This window comes from Dromiciops gliroides, chromosome 4, assembly GCF_019393635.1.
Source record: "Dromiciops gliroides isolate mDroGli1 chromosome 4, mDroGli1.pri, whole genome shotgun sequence".
NCBI classification, from domain to species: domain Eukaryota; kingdom Metazoa; phylum Chordata; class Mammalia; order Microbiotheria; family Microbiotheriidae; genus Dromiciops; species Dromiciops gliroides.
Genome location: NC_057864.1, coordinates 264,351,031 through 264,370,810, shown reverse-complemented (window position 1 = coordinate 264,370,810; position 19,780 = coordinate 264,351,031). Strand labels below are relative to the sequence as shown.

The following is a 19,780-nucleotide window of genomic DNA, read 5'->3' as shown; positions in this document are numbered from 1 at the left end:
CTGTGTGACCCTGGCCAAGTCACTTAACTCTCATTGCCCAGCACCCCCCCCCAAAAAAAAGGACAAACAACAAAAACAGGATTCTGGAGGGGTAATTACATCTTCAAAAGTTACTGCCACACACCCAAATTTATGATAGATTTCCAACCCCACTCCCCACTAACCTTATAGTCTTTAATTAAAAGACTGATACAAGCAGAGCCAAAGAGGTGATTCCACATGTCCCACACCACTTAGGGGTAAGGGAAGACAGCCTTATTGCCACAAACAAAAAATTGTCCTGGGGTTACTAGTCCCCAAGGGGCTTCAAAAGGGGAAGAGAACCACTCTGAAGATCTTGCAAACAGACAAGTCTACCCTGTCTAGGTAGTGGTAGGACTGTAGCCGACAGACGAAAGGTTGTTTTTACAAGTGCCGGCTGACTTACCATTAATTTTCAGGTTGCCAAGGAAAATATAATTGGGGATGGTTTTGTTATCAGAGGTGGTGCTATAAATCTGCACAGTTGCACAGAAGATCACCTTTGGCAATACTAGGAAACTGACTAATTCAAGTACAATTCTCTACCCATTAAAGTTTTAGAGTAACATTATTCTCTTGTTCTGTAACACCTAACTGGAATGTTTATCTTACTCTTATAAGCAGTGGCAGAATCATTTGAATGTCACAAGGAATCTGTTATCTAGTTCATCCAGTTGACCAAAAGTGATAGCTTGGGGGCTGGTCATTTGAGAGTTTTCTCTGGGTGCATAATAAAATGCCTAGCTAATGGGAAGTGGGAAAAGGAGCCCTCAAATTTAAGTGTCATTTCCCAGCCCCATTCCCTGACCACTTGGAGAGCACTGCCAGGAACCTTGATAATGGGGAGGATTATCCATGGGTCAGGGTCTCCCTGATGTATGTAATGGCAAACCCAGCAATCAAGGGGCCAAATTGCTTTGAAGTGATATAAAGGATGTCCTCCCTTACCATGAAGACTACTTTCTCATTAAAAAAAAAATATCTGTAGCACTAGAAACAAGGTTGATGCCCATTAATTGGAATATGGCCAAATAAACTGTAGCACATCAATGTCTTTACTACAGTGGTGTAAGGAATGATGACTATTATGACTACAGTGCAGCATGAAAAAATTTACAAAAACTAAGCAGAGTAAATTAAGCAGAATGCAATTTAAGCAGTATGCACATTGACTATAATAATTAAATGCAAAAGAACACCACCACAAAACACTAAAAGGTAAATGCTACAAAATTACAAAGAAGACATGAGAAGATATTCCCCCCACCTCCTTGCAGGTTCATTGCACCCATTTTCAGACTTAATGGTTTTGCAGATCCCCCCCCCTCTTCTTCCTGTTTTCCTTTTTTTCTTTTTTTGGAAAATATTATTTTTTATATAGGAAAGTTATTTGGGAGCAGGAAAGGGGAAGGATAATTGGAGATATCAAAAAATTTATTTAAAAAAATACAGAAGAGAGGGAAAGGAAGTTCAGAAAGAGATAAAGACGAGTAGGGCAATTGCTATTATTGTATACGATTTAATATACACTTTAAAATAAATATAAACATTGACTAGTTTCTTACATAAAACTTCTTCAGTTTTTGTATACTGAAATATTAGTACTTGTTGGTACTTGTTAATAAAAGTTCATTAATAAGAAACGATGTTAAAAGGGTCACTAACATGGATACTGAAAATCTATAGGGATAAATGCAAAGGGATGGGTAAGATAAAGTCTGTAAGCAAAATGCCTAAATCACCATAAAAGATTGAAGAATTGTGCTTAAAGTCCAAAGATGGCAGCAACAAAGATCAGGAATAATTTGGAATAAATAAATTTAAAGGAACAAAGGCTTTTAGTAAGGGAGTCTGAAGAAGGATTTCAAAATGGTAGTAAGGAAAGAGTATGCTAAAACTCTGTCCAGGCCATTCCAGTATGTTCTCTGCAATTTCTGCTCTGGGTTTTTTGTTCGTTTGTTTAACAAATTCCCAATCGCTATTAATCTATGCTCCTTCCAGGTCCTCACACTTGCTGAAAAGACAAGAGAAGTAGAAAAAGGAGCACTCAACACTGGAAATAATTGCCACATATGTGGACTTCTCAGGAAAAAACTAGGTTTAAGTAAGTGTGAGGCCATGGAAGGAGTACAGATTAATGACAATGGAGAAATGGTTAAAAAACAGAACAGTAACCACAAAGAACATAATTAAAGGCATGAGCAAAGGAGAACAGGACTGAGGAGGACAAAGTTAGGATTAACAAAAGACTGATCTTATTGAAGGAAAAAGCAGAAGTGGGAACTCTGCTTAAGATACCAAAGACTGAAGATGGCGGAGAGGAATCAGCAAGCTGCCTGAGCTCTCCTTCTGTTCCTTCAAAAAGAACATTAAATCAAGCATCTGAATGGATTCTGAAACTACAGAACCTGCAAAGAGACAGAGAGACACAGTATTCCAACCAGAGATAATTTAGAAGACTTCAGGAAAGGTCGGTTGGCAAAAGGGAGGCACAGCGCAGGGCAGCAGCCCAGCGCCAAGGGGGTTGGGGCAAGTCAGCAGGAAGCTGTGGGCCAAAGCCGAACAACTGATGCCCCTGGATCCTGGCTCAAAAATCTGGTGGCCCAGCAGGACAGTGGAAAAACCTACCTGCACCAGCCGAGAGGGAGAGTTGCCAGCTGGAGTGCCACGAACAGGATAGGCACGACTAGGCCCACTGATCCTAGAGCACTCAGACAGGAAGTGCAGGGCAGGGGAACTGCACACACCATATAAAGGCCTCAATGTGTAAAAAGCCAGTGACACAGCACCTACACCCCAGCACAAGAAGCTCAAAATAGGGACCCTGGTGCCCCCAGAGCAGACCTCAAACTTAAAAAATAAATAAACAAGCTGCAATAATGAGTAAGAAGCAAAAAAGAGCCCTCTCCATTGAGAGCTTCTGTATCAACAGGGAAGAGGCAAACACAAACTCAGATGAGGACAATACCCTCAAACTGGCTACATGTGAAGCCTTAAGAGGGAAGGTAAATTGTTCTCAAGAACAAAAAGCCTTCCTGGAAGAGCTCAAAAAGGATTTTAAAAATCAATTGAGAGAAATGAAAGCAACACAAGAAAATTATGAAAAAAGAATCAGCAGCTTGGAAAAGGAAGCACAGAGATTGCAGAAAACAATTCCTTAAAAAATTCATCTGGCCAAATGGAAAAAAAGGTGATTAATTTCACTGAAAAAAATAATGCCTTAAAAAATTCATCTGGCCAAATGGGAAAAAAGGTGCATAATCTCACTGAAGAAAACAATGCCTTAAAAAATTGATTTGGCCAAATGGAAAAAAAGGTTCATAATCTCATTGAAGAAAACAATGCCTTAAAAATTAGAATTGGACAGCTGGAAGATAAGGAATCCATGAGACACCAGGAATCAGTCAAGCAGAATCAAAAGAATGAAAAAATAGAAGAAAATGTGAAATACCTCATTGGAAAGACAACTGATCTGGAAAACAGATCCAGGAGAGACAATTTGAGAATCACTGGACTACCTGAAAGCCATGCTCAGAAAAAGAATCTAGGCACCATATTCCAGGAAATTATTAAGGAGAACTGCCCTGATATCAGAGAATCAGAGGATAAAATCATCATTGAAAGAATCCACTGATCACCTCCTGAAAGAGACCCCAAAAGGAAAACCCCAAGGAATATTGTAGCCAAATTCCAGAATTATCAGGTGAAGGAGAAAATACTCCAAGCAGCTAGAAAGAAGCAATTTAAATAACATGGAGCCACAGTCAGGATTGCTCAGGACCTGGCAGCTTCAACATTAAAGGACCGCAAGACTTGGAATGATATTCTGGAAAGCAAAGGAGCTTGGATTGCAGCCAAGAATCTATTACCCAGCAAAATTGTGCGTTCTCTTTCAGGGGAAAAGATGGACATTCAATGACAGTAGGGACTTTCAATGTTTCCTGATGAAAAGACCAGAACTGAACAGACAATTCGATCTTAACATACAAGACTCAAGAGAAGTTTAAAAAGGTAAACAGAGGGAAAAAAAAAAGTTACTCAATTAGGTTAAACTGTTTACATCCCTACATGGGAAGATGATATTCATAACTCTTAAGAATTGTAAATGTATTTGGGCAGAGAGAAGGACTTTACACAGAGGGTATAAATATAAATTGTCTTTGATGTGATGATACAAAGAAAACTAAGGGGTTAAAAAGGGAGTCTATGGGGAGAAGAGGAAAGGGGAGGTGGAATGGGGTGAATTACATCATATGAAAAGGTGAAAAAAACCCACCATATTACAATAGAGGGAAAGAAAGGAGGGGTGAACATTGTTTCAACCCTACTCTCACTAGATTTGATTCAAAGAGCAAATAACATATACATTCATTGGGATAAAGAAATTTAGTTCATTCTTTAGGGAAGTAAAAGGGGGGACTGATAGAAGGGAGGACAAAAGCAAGGGAGAAAAGGGTAAAGAAAAGAGAAGGGGGTGATAAAAAGGGAGGGCAGATTGGGGGAGGCAGGGGTAAGAAGCAAAACGTTGGTGAGGAGGAATAGGGTGAAAGAAGGGGGAAAAAGTACAAAGGGGGTACAGAGAATGGAGAGGAATAGACAGTAATAATAACTGTGAATGTGAATGGGATGAAATCTATAAAACGGAAGCTAATTGCAGAGTGGATTAAAAACCAGAATCCTACAATATGCTATTTACAAGAAACACATTTGAAGCAGAGAGATACACACAGAGTAAAGGTAAAAGGCTGGAGCAGAATATATTATGCTTCAGCTAAAGTAAAAAAAGCAGGGATAGCAATCCTTATCTCAGACAAAGTGCAGGCAAAAATAGATCTCATTAAAAGAGATAAGGAAGGAAACTACATCTTGGTAAAAGGTACTACAGATAATGAAATAAAATCAATATTAAATACGTATGCACCAATTTGGTATAGCATCCAAATTCTTAGAGGAGAAGTTAAATGAATTACAAGAGGAATTAGACAGTAATACTATACTAGTGGGGGATCTGAATCTCCCCCTCTCAGAATTAGATAAATCTAGCCAAAAAATAAATAAGAAAGAAGTGAAAGAAGTGAATAGATTACTAGAAAAGTTAGACATGATAGATGTCTAGCGAAAATTGAATGGGGATAGAAAGGAATATACCTTTTTCTCAGCAGTACATGGCACATTTTCAAAAACTGACCATGTATTAGGCCACAAAAACATCATAGTCAAATGTAGAAAGGCAGAAATAGTAAATGCATCCTTCTCAGATCATGATGCAATAAAAATTACATGTAAGAAAGAGCCAGGGAAAAGTAGAATGAAAATCAATTGGAAACTAAATAATTTCATTCTAAAGAATGAACGGGCCAAACAACAAATCATAGAAACAATCAATAACTATATCTAAGAAAAGGACAATAATGAGACAACACACCAAAATCTATGGGATGCAGCCAAAGCAGTGCTTAGGGGAAAATTTATAGCTATAAATGCTTACATGAATAAAAAAAGAGAAAGAGGAGATTAATGAATTGGGCATGCAACTTAGCTAAAAAAAGAACGAATTAGAAATCCGGAATTAGATACTAAACTAGAGATACTGAAAATTAAAGGAGAAATTAATAAGATTGAAAGCAAGAAAACTATAGAATTAATCAATAAAACTAAGAGCTGGTTTTATGAAAAAACCAATAAAATTGATAAAATATTGGTTAATTTGATTAAAAAAAGAAAGAAGAAAACCAAATTACCAGTATCAAAAATGAAAAGGGTGATGTTACCAACAATGAAGTGGAAATTAAAGCAATAATTAGGAATCATTTTGCCCAACTATAGGCCAATAAATTTGACAATCTAAATGAAATGGATGAACATTTACAAAAATACAAATTGCCCAGGTTAACTGAAGAGGAAATAAAATCCTTAAATAAACCCATATTAGAAAATGAATTGAACAAGCCATTAATGAACCCCCTAAGAAAAAATGCCCAGGGCCAGATGGGTTTACAGGTGAATTTTACCAAACATTTAAAGAACAATTAATTCCAATATTATACAAATTATTTGGAAAAATAGCTGAAGAAGGAATTCTACCAAATTCATTTTATGACACAAATATGGTGGTGATACCAAAACCAGGCAAAGAAAAACAGAGAAAGAAAATTATAGACCAATTTCCCTAATGAATATTGATGCTAAAATCTTAAATAAGATATTAGCAAGGAGATTAGAGCAAGGGATCACCAGGATAATACACTATGACCAGGTGGGATTTATACCAGGAATGCAGGGCTGGTTCAACATTAGGAAAACTATTAACATAATCAACCACATCAATAAGAAAACTAACCAAAATCTTATGATTATCTCAATAGATGCAGAGAAAGCTTTTGACAAAATATAGCACCCATTCCTAATAAAACACTAGAGAGCTTAGGAATAGGTGGAGCTTTCCTTAAAGTAAGAAGCAGTATCTACCTAAAACCATCAGCAAGCATTATATGCAATGGAGATAAATTAGAGGCCTTCCCAATAAGATCAGGGGTGAAACAGGGATGTCCATTATCACCCCTATTATTTAATATTGTACTAGAAATGTTAGCTTTAGCAATCAGAGAAGAAAAAGGAATTAAAGGAATTAGAATAGGCAAGGAGGAAACAAAACTATCACTCTTTGCAGATGATATGATGATATACTTAAAGAATCCTAGAGAATCAACTCAAAAATTACTTGAAACAATTAGCAACTTTAGCAAAGTAGCAGGATATAAAATAAATCCACATAAATCACCAGCATTTCTATACATGACCAACAAAGTCCAGCAGCAAGAGATAGAAAGAGAAATTCCATTTAAAGTAATGGTAGATAATATAAAATACTTGGGAGTCTACTTGCCAAGACAAACCCAGGAACTCTATGAACACAATTACCAAACACTCTTCACACAAATCAAATCAGATCTAAATAATTGGAAAGATATCAATTGCTCATGGATAGGCAGAGTTAATATAGTAAAAATGACAATCCTACCTAAATTAATTTACTTATTCAGTGCCATACCAATCAGACTACCTAAAAATTATTTTATAGTGCTAGAAAAAATAACAAAATTCATCTGGAAAAACAAAAAGTCAAGAATATCCAGGGAAATAATGAAAAAAAAAAAATGTACAGGAAGGTGGGTTAGCGGTACCAAACCTGGAGCTTTTCTAAAAAGCAGCAGTCTTCAAAACTATTTGGTACTGGCTAAGAAATAGAGTGGAGGATCAATAGAATAGGCTAGGCACAGGAAACACAGTAGTAAATGGCACTAGTATTGTAGTGTTTGATAAACCCAAAGACTCCAGCTTCTGGGATAGGAACTCAGTATCTGACAAAAACTGCTGGGAAAACTGGAAGATAGTATGGCAGAAATTAGGCATAGACCAACATCTTAGACCTTATACTAAAATAAGGTCATAATGGATACATGATTTAGACATAAGAGGTGATACCATAGGAAAATCAGGAGAGAAAGGAACAGCCTACCTTTCAGATCTTTGGAAAGAAAAACAGTTTATGACCAAACAAGAGAGAGAGAATATTACAAAATGCAAAATGGATGATTTTGATTACATTAAATTAAAAAGGTTTTGTACAAACAGAAGCAATGCATCCAAAATTAGAAGGGAGGCAGAAAGCTGGGAAACAATTTTTATGGCCAGCCAGTACTTCTGATATTTCTAAAATATATAGGGAACTAAATCAAATTTATAAGAATCCAAGGCATTCCCCAATTGAGAAATGGTCAAAGGATAGGAACAGGCAGTTTTCTGATGAAGAAATCAAAGCTATCTATTCCCATATGAAAAAATGCTCTAAATCACCAATGATTAGAGAGATGCAAATTAAAACAACTCTGAGGTACCACCTGACACCTATCAGATTGGCTAAAATGACAAAAAAGGAAAATAATAAATGTTGGAGAAGCTGTGGAAAAATTGGAACACTAATGCATTGTTGGAGCTGTGAACTGATCCAACCATTCTGGAGAGCAATTTGGAATTATGCCCAAAGGGCTATAAAGTTGTGCATACCTTTTGACCCAGCAATACCACTTTTGGGTCTTTTTCCCAAAGAGATCTTGGAAAAGGGAGAAGGACCCACATGTACAAAGATATTTATAGCTGCTCTTTATGTGGTGGCAAGGAATTGGAAGTTGAGGGGATGCCCATCAATTGGGGAATAGCTGGACAAGTTGTGGTATATGAATGTAATGGAATACTATTGTGCTGTAAGAAACAATGAGGAGGAGGAGTTCAGAGAAACCTGGAGGGTCTTGCATGGGCTGATGATGAGTGAGATGAGCAGAACCAGAAGAACATTGTACACAATATCATCAACATTGTCTGTTGATCTACTGTGATGGACTATATTCTTCTCACCAATGCAATGGTACAGAAGAGTTCCAGGGAACTCATGATAGAAGAGGATCTCCAAATCCAGGGGAAAAAAAAAAAAAGAACTGTGGAGTATAGAGGCTGAATGGACCATACTATTTCTTTTGTTTTTGGTGCTGTTGTTTTTCTATTTTGAGGTTTTTCCTCATTGCTCTGATTTTTCTCTTATAACATGACTAATGCAGAAATATGTTTAATATTATATATATATATATATATATATATATATAACCTATATCAGATTACCTGCTGTCTAGGGGAGGGGGGGAGGGAGGGAGAAAAATCTGAAATTGGAAAGCTTGTATAAACAAAAGGTGAGAACTATCTTTACATGTAATGGGAAAAAATAAATAAATAAAATACTTCATTTAAAAAAAAAAAAGATATCAAAGACTATTACATGGTAAAATTACCAGAAAGGGCAAAGGTATCTAGTACTGAGAAAATGGCATTTGGAATCAGAAGACATTTTGGTTTCATTCCTGGTTCTGCCATTATCTGCCTTTGTAACCTGAAACAAATCACTTAAATTCTTGGTGCCTGAGATTTCTAGAATGCAGAATGAGTGAAAAGAAACTGATGAAACTCATAGGGGAAAGAACAGAAAAGTATCATAGAGTTGGAGCAGGAAAGACCCCTAAGAGATCATCTAGTCCAACTACATCCTACTCTAACAAAACACAAACTCCCTGGCCAGTGTTTAACATCCTCCATAGCACTCCTCTTCATATACTTTAGACTTGAGCCTAACTGGACTCATTTCATAAAATTGACAAGCCTTCTTTCACCTCTATCTCTGTGCATTCATACAGACCATCCTGATAGCTGAAATTTAATGACTCTTTATATCTGTCTTTTAGAAACGTTTTCTAAAGGTGGATCAATACAAACGTCATCTTTTCCATGAACCCTTGTCTGGGCTCCATGCCTCTATGTATTCTCTATCTCATCCACATTTTCTTAAAACACATTGTTCTGCATCACTATTTTGGCCTTATATTATACTTATCCCACCAAGCACAAGGTAAGGGACCTCAGGAAAAAGACTTTCTTTCTCTTTGTGTTTCCAACACTTAGCAATGAACCTTGAATAAAAAAGTCAGTCCTTAATAAATAATTGTTGAATATGTCAAAATTCCTTAATGAAATTTCATTTGTACACAAACATCCATACTTTAACTAAATTACAGAATCCTATAAGACATGGTTCTAAGGTACCAGAAAAGGGTTATAAGAACCATAAGTATGTGAAATTATGCCATCTCTAAAGTAAAATATATTTAAAATGAAGGAAAATTTACTCTATTGTGAAAAGTAGACTAGTTACACCTAAATAACTGATTTAACTGAAATGCCATACCTTACTTATCAAATGGATGATTTCCCCTTCTTTAAAAGAAAGTTCATCGTCATTAGCACCTTCGTAGGCAAATAATGTTCTACAATATTCCTTAGCTGAAAAAGAAAATTGGCAGGGAGGGGAACATCAGGCTCATATGAATTCATTCATTCAACAAATATTTGTTGAGTGCTTGTTACGTGAAAGGCACAGCAGTAAGTGCTATGAATAAAAATTTTGATAATGTCTAGATTTCTATAATTATTTAGAACTTTTTTCTTAAATGATATCAATTACTCAAGTTTTATATATCAAATATGTCAAACATTGATGAACATGAGCTAGAAGATTTAGTTATATTTCCAGTTTATGGAAAATTTTAGGCCAAAAAAAAAAATCAACATATTAGCCTTACCTTTGTATTTGCCTTCAATTTCTGCCTTTGCTACTTCTACATTCTGACACTGTGTTGGTCTGAATCCTAGTGTATGTGTAATTAAAGGCTAGAGAACACAAAATATATTAATGATTTAATATATAATGAAACCAATAAAATGAAGACTGTAAAACTTTCCATTTAAAGTAATTCTACCTACCCCTTTTAAAATCATTGGTATTTTCTTCTATATGTGGAAATTTTATAAAAATAATAAAATAAGCAATAAGAAAAAGAAATATTGGGGCAGCTAGGTGGTGCAGTGGATAGAGAACTGGCCCTGGAGTCAGGAGGACCTGAGTTCAAATCCAGCCTCAGACACTTAACACTTACTAGCCGTGTGACCTTGGTCAAGACACTTAACCCCAATTGCCTCACCAAAAAAAAAAAAAAAAAAAAAAAAGAGAGAGAGATAGATATCTAGAAGAGATAGCTCTAATAATTCAAAAGCACTGATAAAAATAAGATACAAACTAAAATACGGTATGGGAGACATAACTATTCGTAGGTGACTAAGAGTATATCTACATTATAAAATTTACTAACTCTTTAAAATGAAAAGAAAATCTTTAATAGATGAGTGAACTCAAAGAAATTATTTATACTTTCAATGCTGCAGAAATATTTTCCATTCAGATGACATTAGGTTATAGTTATTTTCCCATGATTACTCAATCTTTTTATGATACTGATTCATAACCAGTTAATCATCTCTTATGCTGCCTCTTTATATTCCTAAGAAAAAGAAGAACTGGATATGATATGTTGATGCCTATGTTCTGTTTTAGGTATAAGTTAGAATCTCTTCCTAGGAAGAAAGTAAGATAGAGAAGAGGAAAAGAGAAAGGAAGGAAAGAGAGAGAGAAGGGAAGAAGAGGGGAAGAGCAAGAATGAGAGGGAGAAAGAAAGGAAAGGAGGGAGGGAAAAAGGAAGAGAGAAGATGGATTTATTAAGCACCTGCTAGGTGCTAGGTGCTGTGCTAAGTACTTTATAAATATTGTCTTATTTGACCCTCATAACAACCTGTGAGGTAGATAATGCTCAGTATCAGAAGGCCCTAAGGGATCTATCTTCTCTCTATCAACGAGAAACAAAGTAGGTACTGATCTAAGGTCAGAATTAAACCAGACTTTAGGAAGAAAATAATAGGATAGGGTTCTTGAACTTTTCAACATCCTACATTTACCACCTTAATGAACTCTTTTTATCGGGCATTTGGTTCCTTTCCTAATTTACCAGATTTATTTTGCATTCTACTCCTATCAAAAGAATCTGATCACTCATCTGTTTATTCTCCCCATCAGTCTAACACCTGGGGAGGAAAAAAGTCTATAAAGAGAATCAGCCCCAAAGTTCAAAACTTAAGCTAGGTCCAGCCTATATACTTTCAAATGGCTAGTGATACAAAAGATAAATATAGTTCTGTCAGTTTCTGAAAGTAAAATTATCTTTACTTCCTGAATTTGTAATTTTTGGTGTGATTAAATATATCCCACAAATGAATTTATTTCCAAAGGATTCAATTAAAGTATCAATTACTGTATATAGATATAGCACTAAATTCTCTACTTTAAGATCACCTTCAGTGATCCTAACTTATGCAAGAGTGACTGATAGGGGCAGCTAGGTGGCGCAGTGGATAAAGCACCGACCCTGGATTCAGGAGGACCTGAGTTCAAATCCGGCCTCAGACACTTGACACTTACTAGCTGGGTGACCCCGGGCAAGTGATTTAACCCCCATTGCCCTGCAAAAACCAAAATAAATAAATAAATGAATGAATGAATGAATGAATGAATGAATGAATGAATGAATGAATGAATGAAAAGAGTGACTGATAAAAAGGAACATTATCGTCCATATGATATACATAAAGTGAAGTGGACATTCAGTTTCAACCTTTCAAAAATATCAGTAGACAGGGAAGAGACAAACCATTTTGATACACTCTGAGAGTCATAACACAGCCAGGCTTATCCCAATTCACAACAACAGAGCAAGTCAGCATTGAAGGGCCATGTCAACACTGTAAGGGGCTAAAACTTCACCCTGACTCTTCTAGTCACCTGCATGTGCAGAACTTAGTGTCTAGATTCATTCCTATAAACTCTCAATTCCATCTCTACAATAACCCACTCCAGATCTGCCCTCCCATTCAATTATGCCTGCTCCAAGGCCTTCTCCATAATCAACAAACTTCCATTCATTTTAATCCTCTTCCTTTCTCAGTCCTCCCATTTTTAGGAACTGAGACCTAGCTGTTTCCTGATCACACTGCATCCCTGGTCACCCTTTCCAGTACTGGTTTCACTTTCACTCACACATCCACAGTCAGATTCTGCTTTCTAATAAAATTTTCTATCTTCAATTTTATGGTTTAGCACATCCCATTAACCTTTACAGTTACAACTATAGTTATTTCCTTTAGTCACATCTTACTTTTTTCTTCTCTTTACCTGTGTTTGTTTTTACAAAGAGGAATGTAGAGAAAAAAGGAATGTAACAAAAACTAGTAATCTATTATTGAAACGGTCTGCTCCCACTCTGTCTTGCTTGCAAGACTTTCATTTAACCTGTAAGTTCTGGATTTTGACTATGACATTTTTAAGTATTTTCAATCTGGAGTTTCTCTCAGGACATGACTACTGGATTCCATTTTCACTTTGAACCCTGATTCCAAAGAGTCTGGACGACATTCTTTTTCTGATTTCTTGAAATACTGCACTTATGTTTTTTGTGTCATTATGGTTTTTTGAGAGTGTGATGTTTCTTTTTTTGTTTCTTTTTTTTTGGATGTTTCTTAAATTGTCTCCATCTGTTTTCCAAGTCAATTGTTCTTGGTTGCTGGTATATGATATTTTCTCATATTTTTCAATCTTCTGATATTGTTCTAAAATTTTTTCTTGTTTCCTAGTCAATGAATTCTATTTGCTCTACTCTGTTTTCCATGTAGCGCACTACTTCGGGATAAGCTTTTCTGCCTTCTATTCTACACTATTGATGCTCACTCCAATTTTATCCTCTGGAATTTTTATTGTACTTAAATTTTCATTATTCTATCTCTTGCTTCATTTCTTTCTGTCACTCCTGGAGTCTTTATAGCTCAGTCATTTTTATTTTTCCTCTCTGAGGTTCTTGGCTTATACGTGTAGAATCATTCTCTTCTTCTGGGTTTAATTTCTTGATCATTTCTTAACCCATAGAACATCTTCATTGAGTGCTATATTTTCTTCTGTTTATTCATTATTTCCAACCTCAATTTCTGATTTGGGACTTTGTACTCTTGTCAGCCTCTACCCAACTCTTACATTTTTGGATAGAATATTTAGGCCTGCTTTGGTCCTGTCCACAATTTCCAAGGTTCCTACAAGAGATTAATCTTTCCCTGGCTTTTTTATCAGCTTCTCTCCTCCACCTCCCAAGATAACTCCAGTAAGAGAAATATATGATTTTGACCTTCCTAAAACATACTCAGACAGAGGGCTATGGGTTTCTGATCTCCTTAAAACATCCTTGGTTAATGAACCAGCAAGATTCAAGTCTGTTTGCCTTAATCTGTACTAACATCCCTGGCAGCAACCATTCTCTGGTGCACACAGGTTTACTTTTTTAAGTTTTGACCTGTATGGAGAAACTTAGTGTTTTTTCTCTGTTCTAATTAAATTTCTTGATCATTAATGGATTTGGTGCCTTTTTTAGATCTTTGCTGTTGCAAATATAAGGGACCTAGGCTCCTTTATTAACTTTCATGTCACCATCTTACCTGAAAATAGATCCTTAATTAATACTTTAAAGGGCCCTCTGAGACACCTAAGTCGTCTATCTAGTAGGTCAGCAATAAAAATATGACAAATGGCTAAAGCCTTGTGAACAAAGCTTTATTCTTTCTCATTGGCTAGGGGAAATAATTAACATTGGCACCATGGACTACTTAACAATTATAAGGTATCAGAATTTTACCACTAATCAAATGATGGTTCTTTAATAAAATTTTCAATTCAACGAGCATGTCTTAAATGCCTTGTACATGCAATTCAAATATATTGTATCATGCTAGAATAGGAAGACAATATGAAAAACATACTGTCCTTAAAGAGCTTGAATTGTACAACTTCCAATCAAAATGACTACAATAAAGCAATTAATATGGTCGATTCAGAAAATATCCCAAAAACTCACAGAATGACAAATTTTCCCTAAATCTATTTAATGTCAAGGACAACAAAGGTTTCATATCCTTAGAAGGAAACCTGAGAATGGTTTTTTGTTTGTTTTGAAGAAGAAACTACAGATATAACTAAGAGATCAACTAAGCAAAAAACCCAATGAATTCATAGCCATTTAAAAAACCCCAAGAACTGCCTGTCAACTATTTCAAAATGAAAAGAGAAAATAAATACTTCTAAAATTCCAATGTGCTATAGTCTACCACCAACTTTATACACCTTAGTTTCTGCAAAAGACATTAAACTTTTGATTTACTGTTAGTTCCCAAGACTGAATCATATTTAAAGGTTTCTATTCTTTTAAAAACATTTTACTATCATTTGTTTGTCTGGCATTACAATTTATTGATTATTTCTTATGGTCACACTTCTCAGAGCAGCTAGCTGGTGCAGTGGATGAAGCACCAGGACTGGAGTCAGAAAGACTTAAGTTCAAATCCAGCCTCAAGCACTTATAAGCTGTGTTATGCAAGTTACTTCACGCTGTTTGCCTCAGTTTCCTCATCTGTAAAATGAGCTGGAAAAGGAAATGGCAAAACACTCCATTATCTTTGCCAAGAAACCTCAAATGGGGTCACGAAGAGTCAAAACACAACTGAAATGAACAGCAAAAGGTCACACTAGTAAAAAAAATCCCAATATGTCTCTTTTATTGTCAAATCACAAACAGTTCAAATGGCGATCAAATATCTGATCGTAAAGCAGATTGTGAAAACCATCTCTTGAACAGTTAACAGAAAAGAAGGCAATTAATGACAGAAATGAAAGCATTTTCCCCACTTTAATTATTGTTATGCATTTTATAGACTAATAATAAAAAGAGGCTTCCACCACTTAATAACATTACATTTTAATAGAAAAGAAATAGAAATTTAAAAATATGCAATTTGAGTTAATTCAAATTATTTTGGAGAAAATACCTCAGATTTTTTGGGGAAAACAATTACTAGCTTATTCGTCACCTCAAAAAACCAAAATGAAATAAGAGTGAAGTGAACTTTACACCTCCATGTGATCTATGAGTATAACAAGTGGTTAAAGTAAAGTTTAGTTCTGTACCTTGTCTGGTTTTTTTTCATCTACTTCATTACTTGACATTCTTGTCCGGAGCTTCACTGAACCTTCTTTAAAAATATCTCCAAATCCAACTCCCCGAATTTTCTTTGGCTGTGCAACTGATCCAGCTGCAGTTTCACTCTCATTTCCCAGAGAGGCTAAAGGTGAGGTAGGGCTAGTAAAAACAGCTTCTGAAAGAAAAATTTTTAAAGAAAATTTGGTAAAAAAAAATAGTATACCAAAAAATCTTGAATTTCACTCCACATGGGAAAGCTTATTAGAATATGCCAGGTCACACTGAACTCATTATTACTTCTGAATTCCAGCATAACTGACTGTATGTACCTCACATTTTGACAATGATCTACTCCCTTAAAGTATAACTTAACTAGTCTATGTCTGTGTCTTGCTTCTCAAACTGAATCATGACCTCTTAATGGACAAGGACCATAACATATTTTTGGGTACCCTTACAAAGTGCCTAAAAATGCTTACAAGAACATTTTATAATTATTCACAAAATTTCTTTAGAGGGGGCAGCTAGGTGGCGCAGTGGATAAAGCACAGACCCTGGATTAAGGAGGACCTGAGTTCAGACACTTGAAACTAACTGTGTAACCCTAGGCAAGTCACTTAACCTTCATTTGCCCTTCAAACAAAACAAAACAAAAACAGCAAAACAAAAAATTCTTCTAAATAAACAAATATATATATATATATATATATATATATATATATATCTTTAGAACTGAAGAAAGGTGAAAACAGCATGATATGGGAATAAATACAGTTACGAGAGAAATGTATGTACATAAGAGGGAGTGAAAAGACAGCTTCCTGAAAATGTTCGCAGAAATAGGAAAGGTAGAGTTAGACTTCTTCCTCAGTGCCTATCACAGTAGCAACCAATCCTTCCCCGTTAGTTATGATCAGTTTCAGAAGAGAACTTCCCCTTGTTTCTCCATCTTTTGAAGGATTAAATGATCACTAAGTCAATAAATTATTAGCTGCACTGCTTTTGGCAGGAAAAACGCTCCACTTGGTGTCTAGATAATTCAAGTCCCTCATGTGTAAATTATACACATATATATATATATATACAGAAAATATTTAGATAAAGAAAGTCTACTTTAATTATAAATGACATAATTATGTTATTTTTTATTATGTATGTGTGTTTATATATACACCTAAAAATGACATAGATGAGACTTACCTAAACTGGGCTGAAGTGAGCTTTCTGTTTCTTTGTGTGTGTGTCTCTCTCTCTCTCCTAAAAGCAAAGTAGCTAATAACTTTTTCACTTTCCTTCATAATTTATCCTTCAAAAGGTGGATGATCATTCAAAAAACAGATAAATGGACAGACAAGGCATCTATTAATCACTATGTACCAGGAAGAGTAAAGGAAATTCTGTTCTGGATTTGGTACTCATTAAAGGGAAGAACTGCTGAGAAGGAATTGATAGGGTGCTTGGTGAGAAGTGATTTCTAGTTCTTCCTAGAACTAGAAGCTAAGAGAAAAGAACAGGAAAAAAAAAAGAGTACAGGGGAGTTCTGGAGGTAGAGCCAAGATGGTGGAGTAGAGGAAGCTCTGCAGCCAAACTCTTCCAACATTCCCCTCCAAAAAACTTATAAAATTACACCTGAAATCAAATTCTAGAGGGGCAGAGCCAACAAAAGGTTAGTGTTAGTCATTTTTCCAGACGTAGACAAGTTATGTGGTTGGAAGGAAAGGTCTTTAACACTGGGGTGGAGGGTGACTCAGAGCTCACATAATGACTATACTAGCTACGGGGCTTGGAGGCAACAACAGCAATAGTAGCAACTTCAGTTGCTCACAAGCTAGATATAGTAAGGGGACCAGGCAACTGGTCAGAAAACCTATGTGCTACCACAAGGTACTGGTTCAGGAGCTTTTAGGCCACTCCATTATCCATACCCACTTCCAGGTCAGTTACAGGAAGGAGAGGAGTACCTGCAGTCACAAGGGAGCAGGGGTCCTGAGGAATCTTCTCAACTGTAATTCCAAGGAATCAGAAGTCTTACCCGAGTAAGGACCAGAACACATACCAGGAGAGCAGTGACCACACCTATCCCCAGATCACATCACCTTAGAAGTACTGAAAATGGAGGCAGCTAGGTGGCGTAGTAGATAAAGCACCAGCCCTGGATTCAGGAGGACCTGAGTTCAAATCCAACCTCAGACACTTGACACTTACTAGCTGTGTCACCCTGGGCAAGTCACTTAATCTTCATTACCCTGCCCCACCCCACCCACCCCCCCAAAAAAGAAAGAAGCTGTAGAAATGAGCAAAAAAAAAAAAATCTCATTATAAATATCTCCTATGGTGACAAGGAAGATCATGACACAAACTCAGAAGACAAAGATGTCAAAACAACTACAAAGCAAGCCTCAAAGAAAAATGTGAATTCAAGATGAATCCAATAGAAAGCCCTCAAAGAGCTAAAAATGGTTTTCTAAATCAAATGAGAATGGTTGAGGAACATTTTGGTAGAAATGAGAGCAAGGTTGAACAAGTTGTGGTATATGAATGTAATGGAATTCTATTGTGCTGTAAGAAACAATGAGCAGAAGTTCAGAGAAACCTGGAAGGACTTGCATGAACTGATGATGAATGAGATGAGCAGAACCAGAAGAACATTATATACACAGTATCATCAACATTATGTGTTGATCAACTGTGATAGACTGGATTCTTCTCACCAATACAATGGTACAAGAAAGCCCCAGGGGGCTCATGATGGAAAAGGCTCTCCAAATCCAGGAAAAAAAAAAAAAAAAAAGAACTGTGGAATATGGATGCTGATTGAACCATACTATTTCTTTTGGTTTTGGTGCTGTTGTTTTTCTATTTTGAGGTTTTTCCTTATTGCTCTGATTCTTCTCTTATAGTATGACTGATGCATTAATATGTTTAATGTTGTTATGTATATGTATGTGTGTGTATATGTGTGTGTGTGTGTGTGTGTGTGTGTGTGTGTGTGTGTGTGTGTGTGTGTGTGTGTAACCTATATTGGATTGCCTGCTGTCTAGGGGAGGGGGGGAAAGAGGGGAGGGAGGGAGAAAAATTTGAAATTGGAAATAAACAAATGCTGAAAACTATCTCTACATGTAACTGGAAAATAATACAAAACTTTTATTTAAAAAAAAAAAGAAAAAGAAATGAGAGCAATGCAAGAAAATTATGAAAAGACACTGTGGTGAAAGAGGCGCCAAAAATGTTAAAGAAAATAATGCCTTCAAATACAGAATTGGTCCAATGAGGTAAAAAACTTCACTATTATATTAATCCTCTGTTACCTGTCCTTTTCCCCATCTTCTATACGTTTCTTTTTGAAGATTTAAAGAGGTTGGGGAATTCTCTATGCATCCACATTGGTCTCTTCTAAGAACTCCTTTCTTCATGCCATTTTTCTCATACTTTGTACTGGCCAGCTCTCTGGCCTAGAATTCATACCACCCTTCTCTAGCTCTTGAAACCCTTGATTTCTTTAAAGACTCAAGTACCACTCTCATTAATGCCTCCCTCTCTTCCTTTTTTATCTTCTCTGTCTATGTTTTGTGTTTGCTTATTTGTGTTCCTGTTTTCTTTTCCATTAGAATAGAATGTAAGGTCCCTGGGGCAAAGACTGTCTCCATTTTTCTTTGTATCCTTAGCACTTGACAAGCAATTGATAAAAAATGTGTATTTATTGATTGGTTGGCAGAGAACAGAAGTAAAATAACTTCTGTTGTTACCATCCTATCCTCTTCAAGCTAAGGTTCCCATTCCTTCTTTGATCTTCCTTTTTTTCCTAATATACCTTAAAAAACAAATCTTTGCTGTCCTCACCATCAAATTCTGCTCACTGTTGAGCTTTAGCACTCTGAACTGTTTGTCAAAGATGCTGTGGAAGGGATTAACGATTCAGATAATAGTTGGACTAGACAACCTGAGATCTCTTGTAGAAATAGTAGAATCTCCCATTTCTGTATGCTTTGACACTTAATCAAAAATATCTGAACTAAAATAAAGCAGTGATTTAGTTTTGTAAATATGTGTAATGGTTTGATTTTTACCAATAGTAAAAGAATTAAAGCAAGAAAGACAAATAAAAAGCAAAACTGTAACCATTATGAGATAGGGTTATCTGCTTTTCTTAACCTCTCCAACAAAGTTAAACCAGAATTTCATTGCTTTTAGGTCAAGGACCTTTAAGACTTGCAGAACAAAGAAAAAGTAATAAAGATACTATTTCTCCATAACAT

At 35.9% G+C, this 19,780-nt stretch overlaps 1 protein-coding gene across 4 annotated transcripts in view; it reads right to left on the bottom strand.

Moving 5' to 3' along the window:
• Positions 1-19,780, bottom strand: part of LOC122756294 (CD2 associated protein) — a 156,332-nt gene that overhangs the window by 59,638 nt on the left and 76,914 nt on the right. For 3 of the 4 annotated variants that reach the window (XM_044005503.1, XM_044005506.1, XM_044005505.1), the window contains exons 6-8: positions 15,512-15,699; positions 10,206-10,293; positions 9,812-9,906 (exon numbers count right to left, since the gene is read on the bottom strand). In XM_044005503.1, the coding sequence (XP_043861438.1) occupies positions 9,812-9,906; positions 10,206-10,293; positions 15,512-15,699 (371 nt within the window). The remainder of the gene's footprint in view (positions 1-9,811; positions 9,907-10,205; positions 10,294-15,511; positions 15,700-19,780) is intronic. The other variant, XM_044005507.1, reaches the window with a different exon arrangement.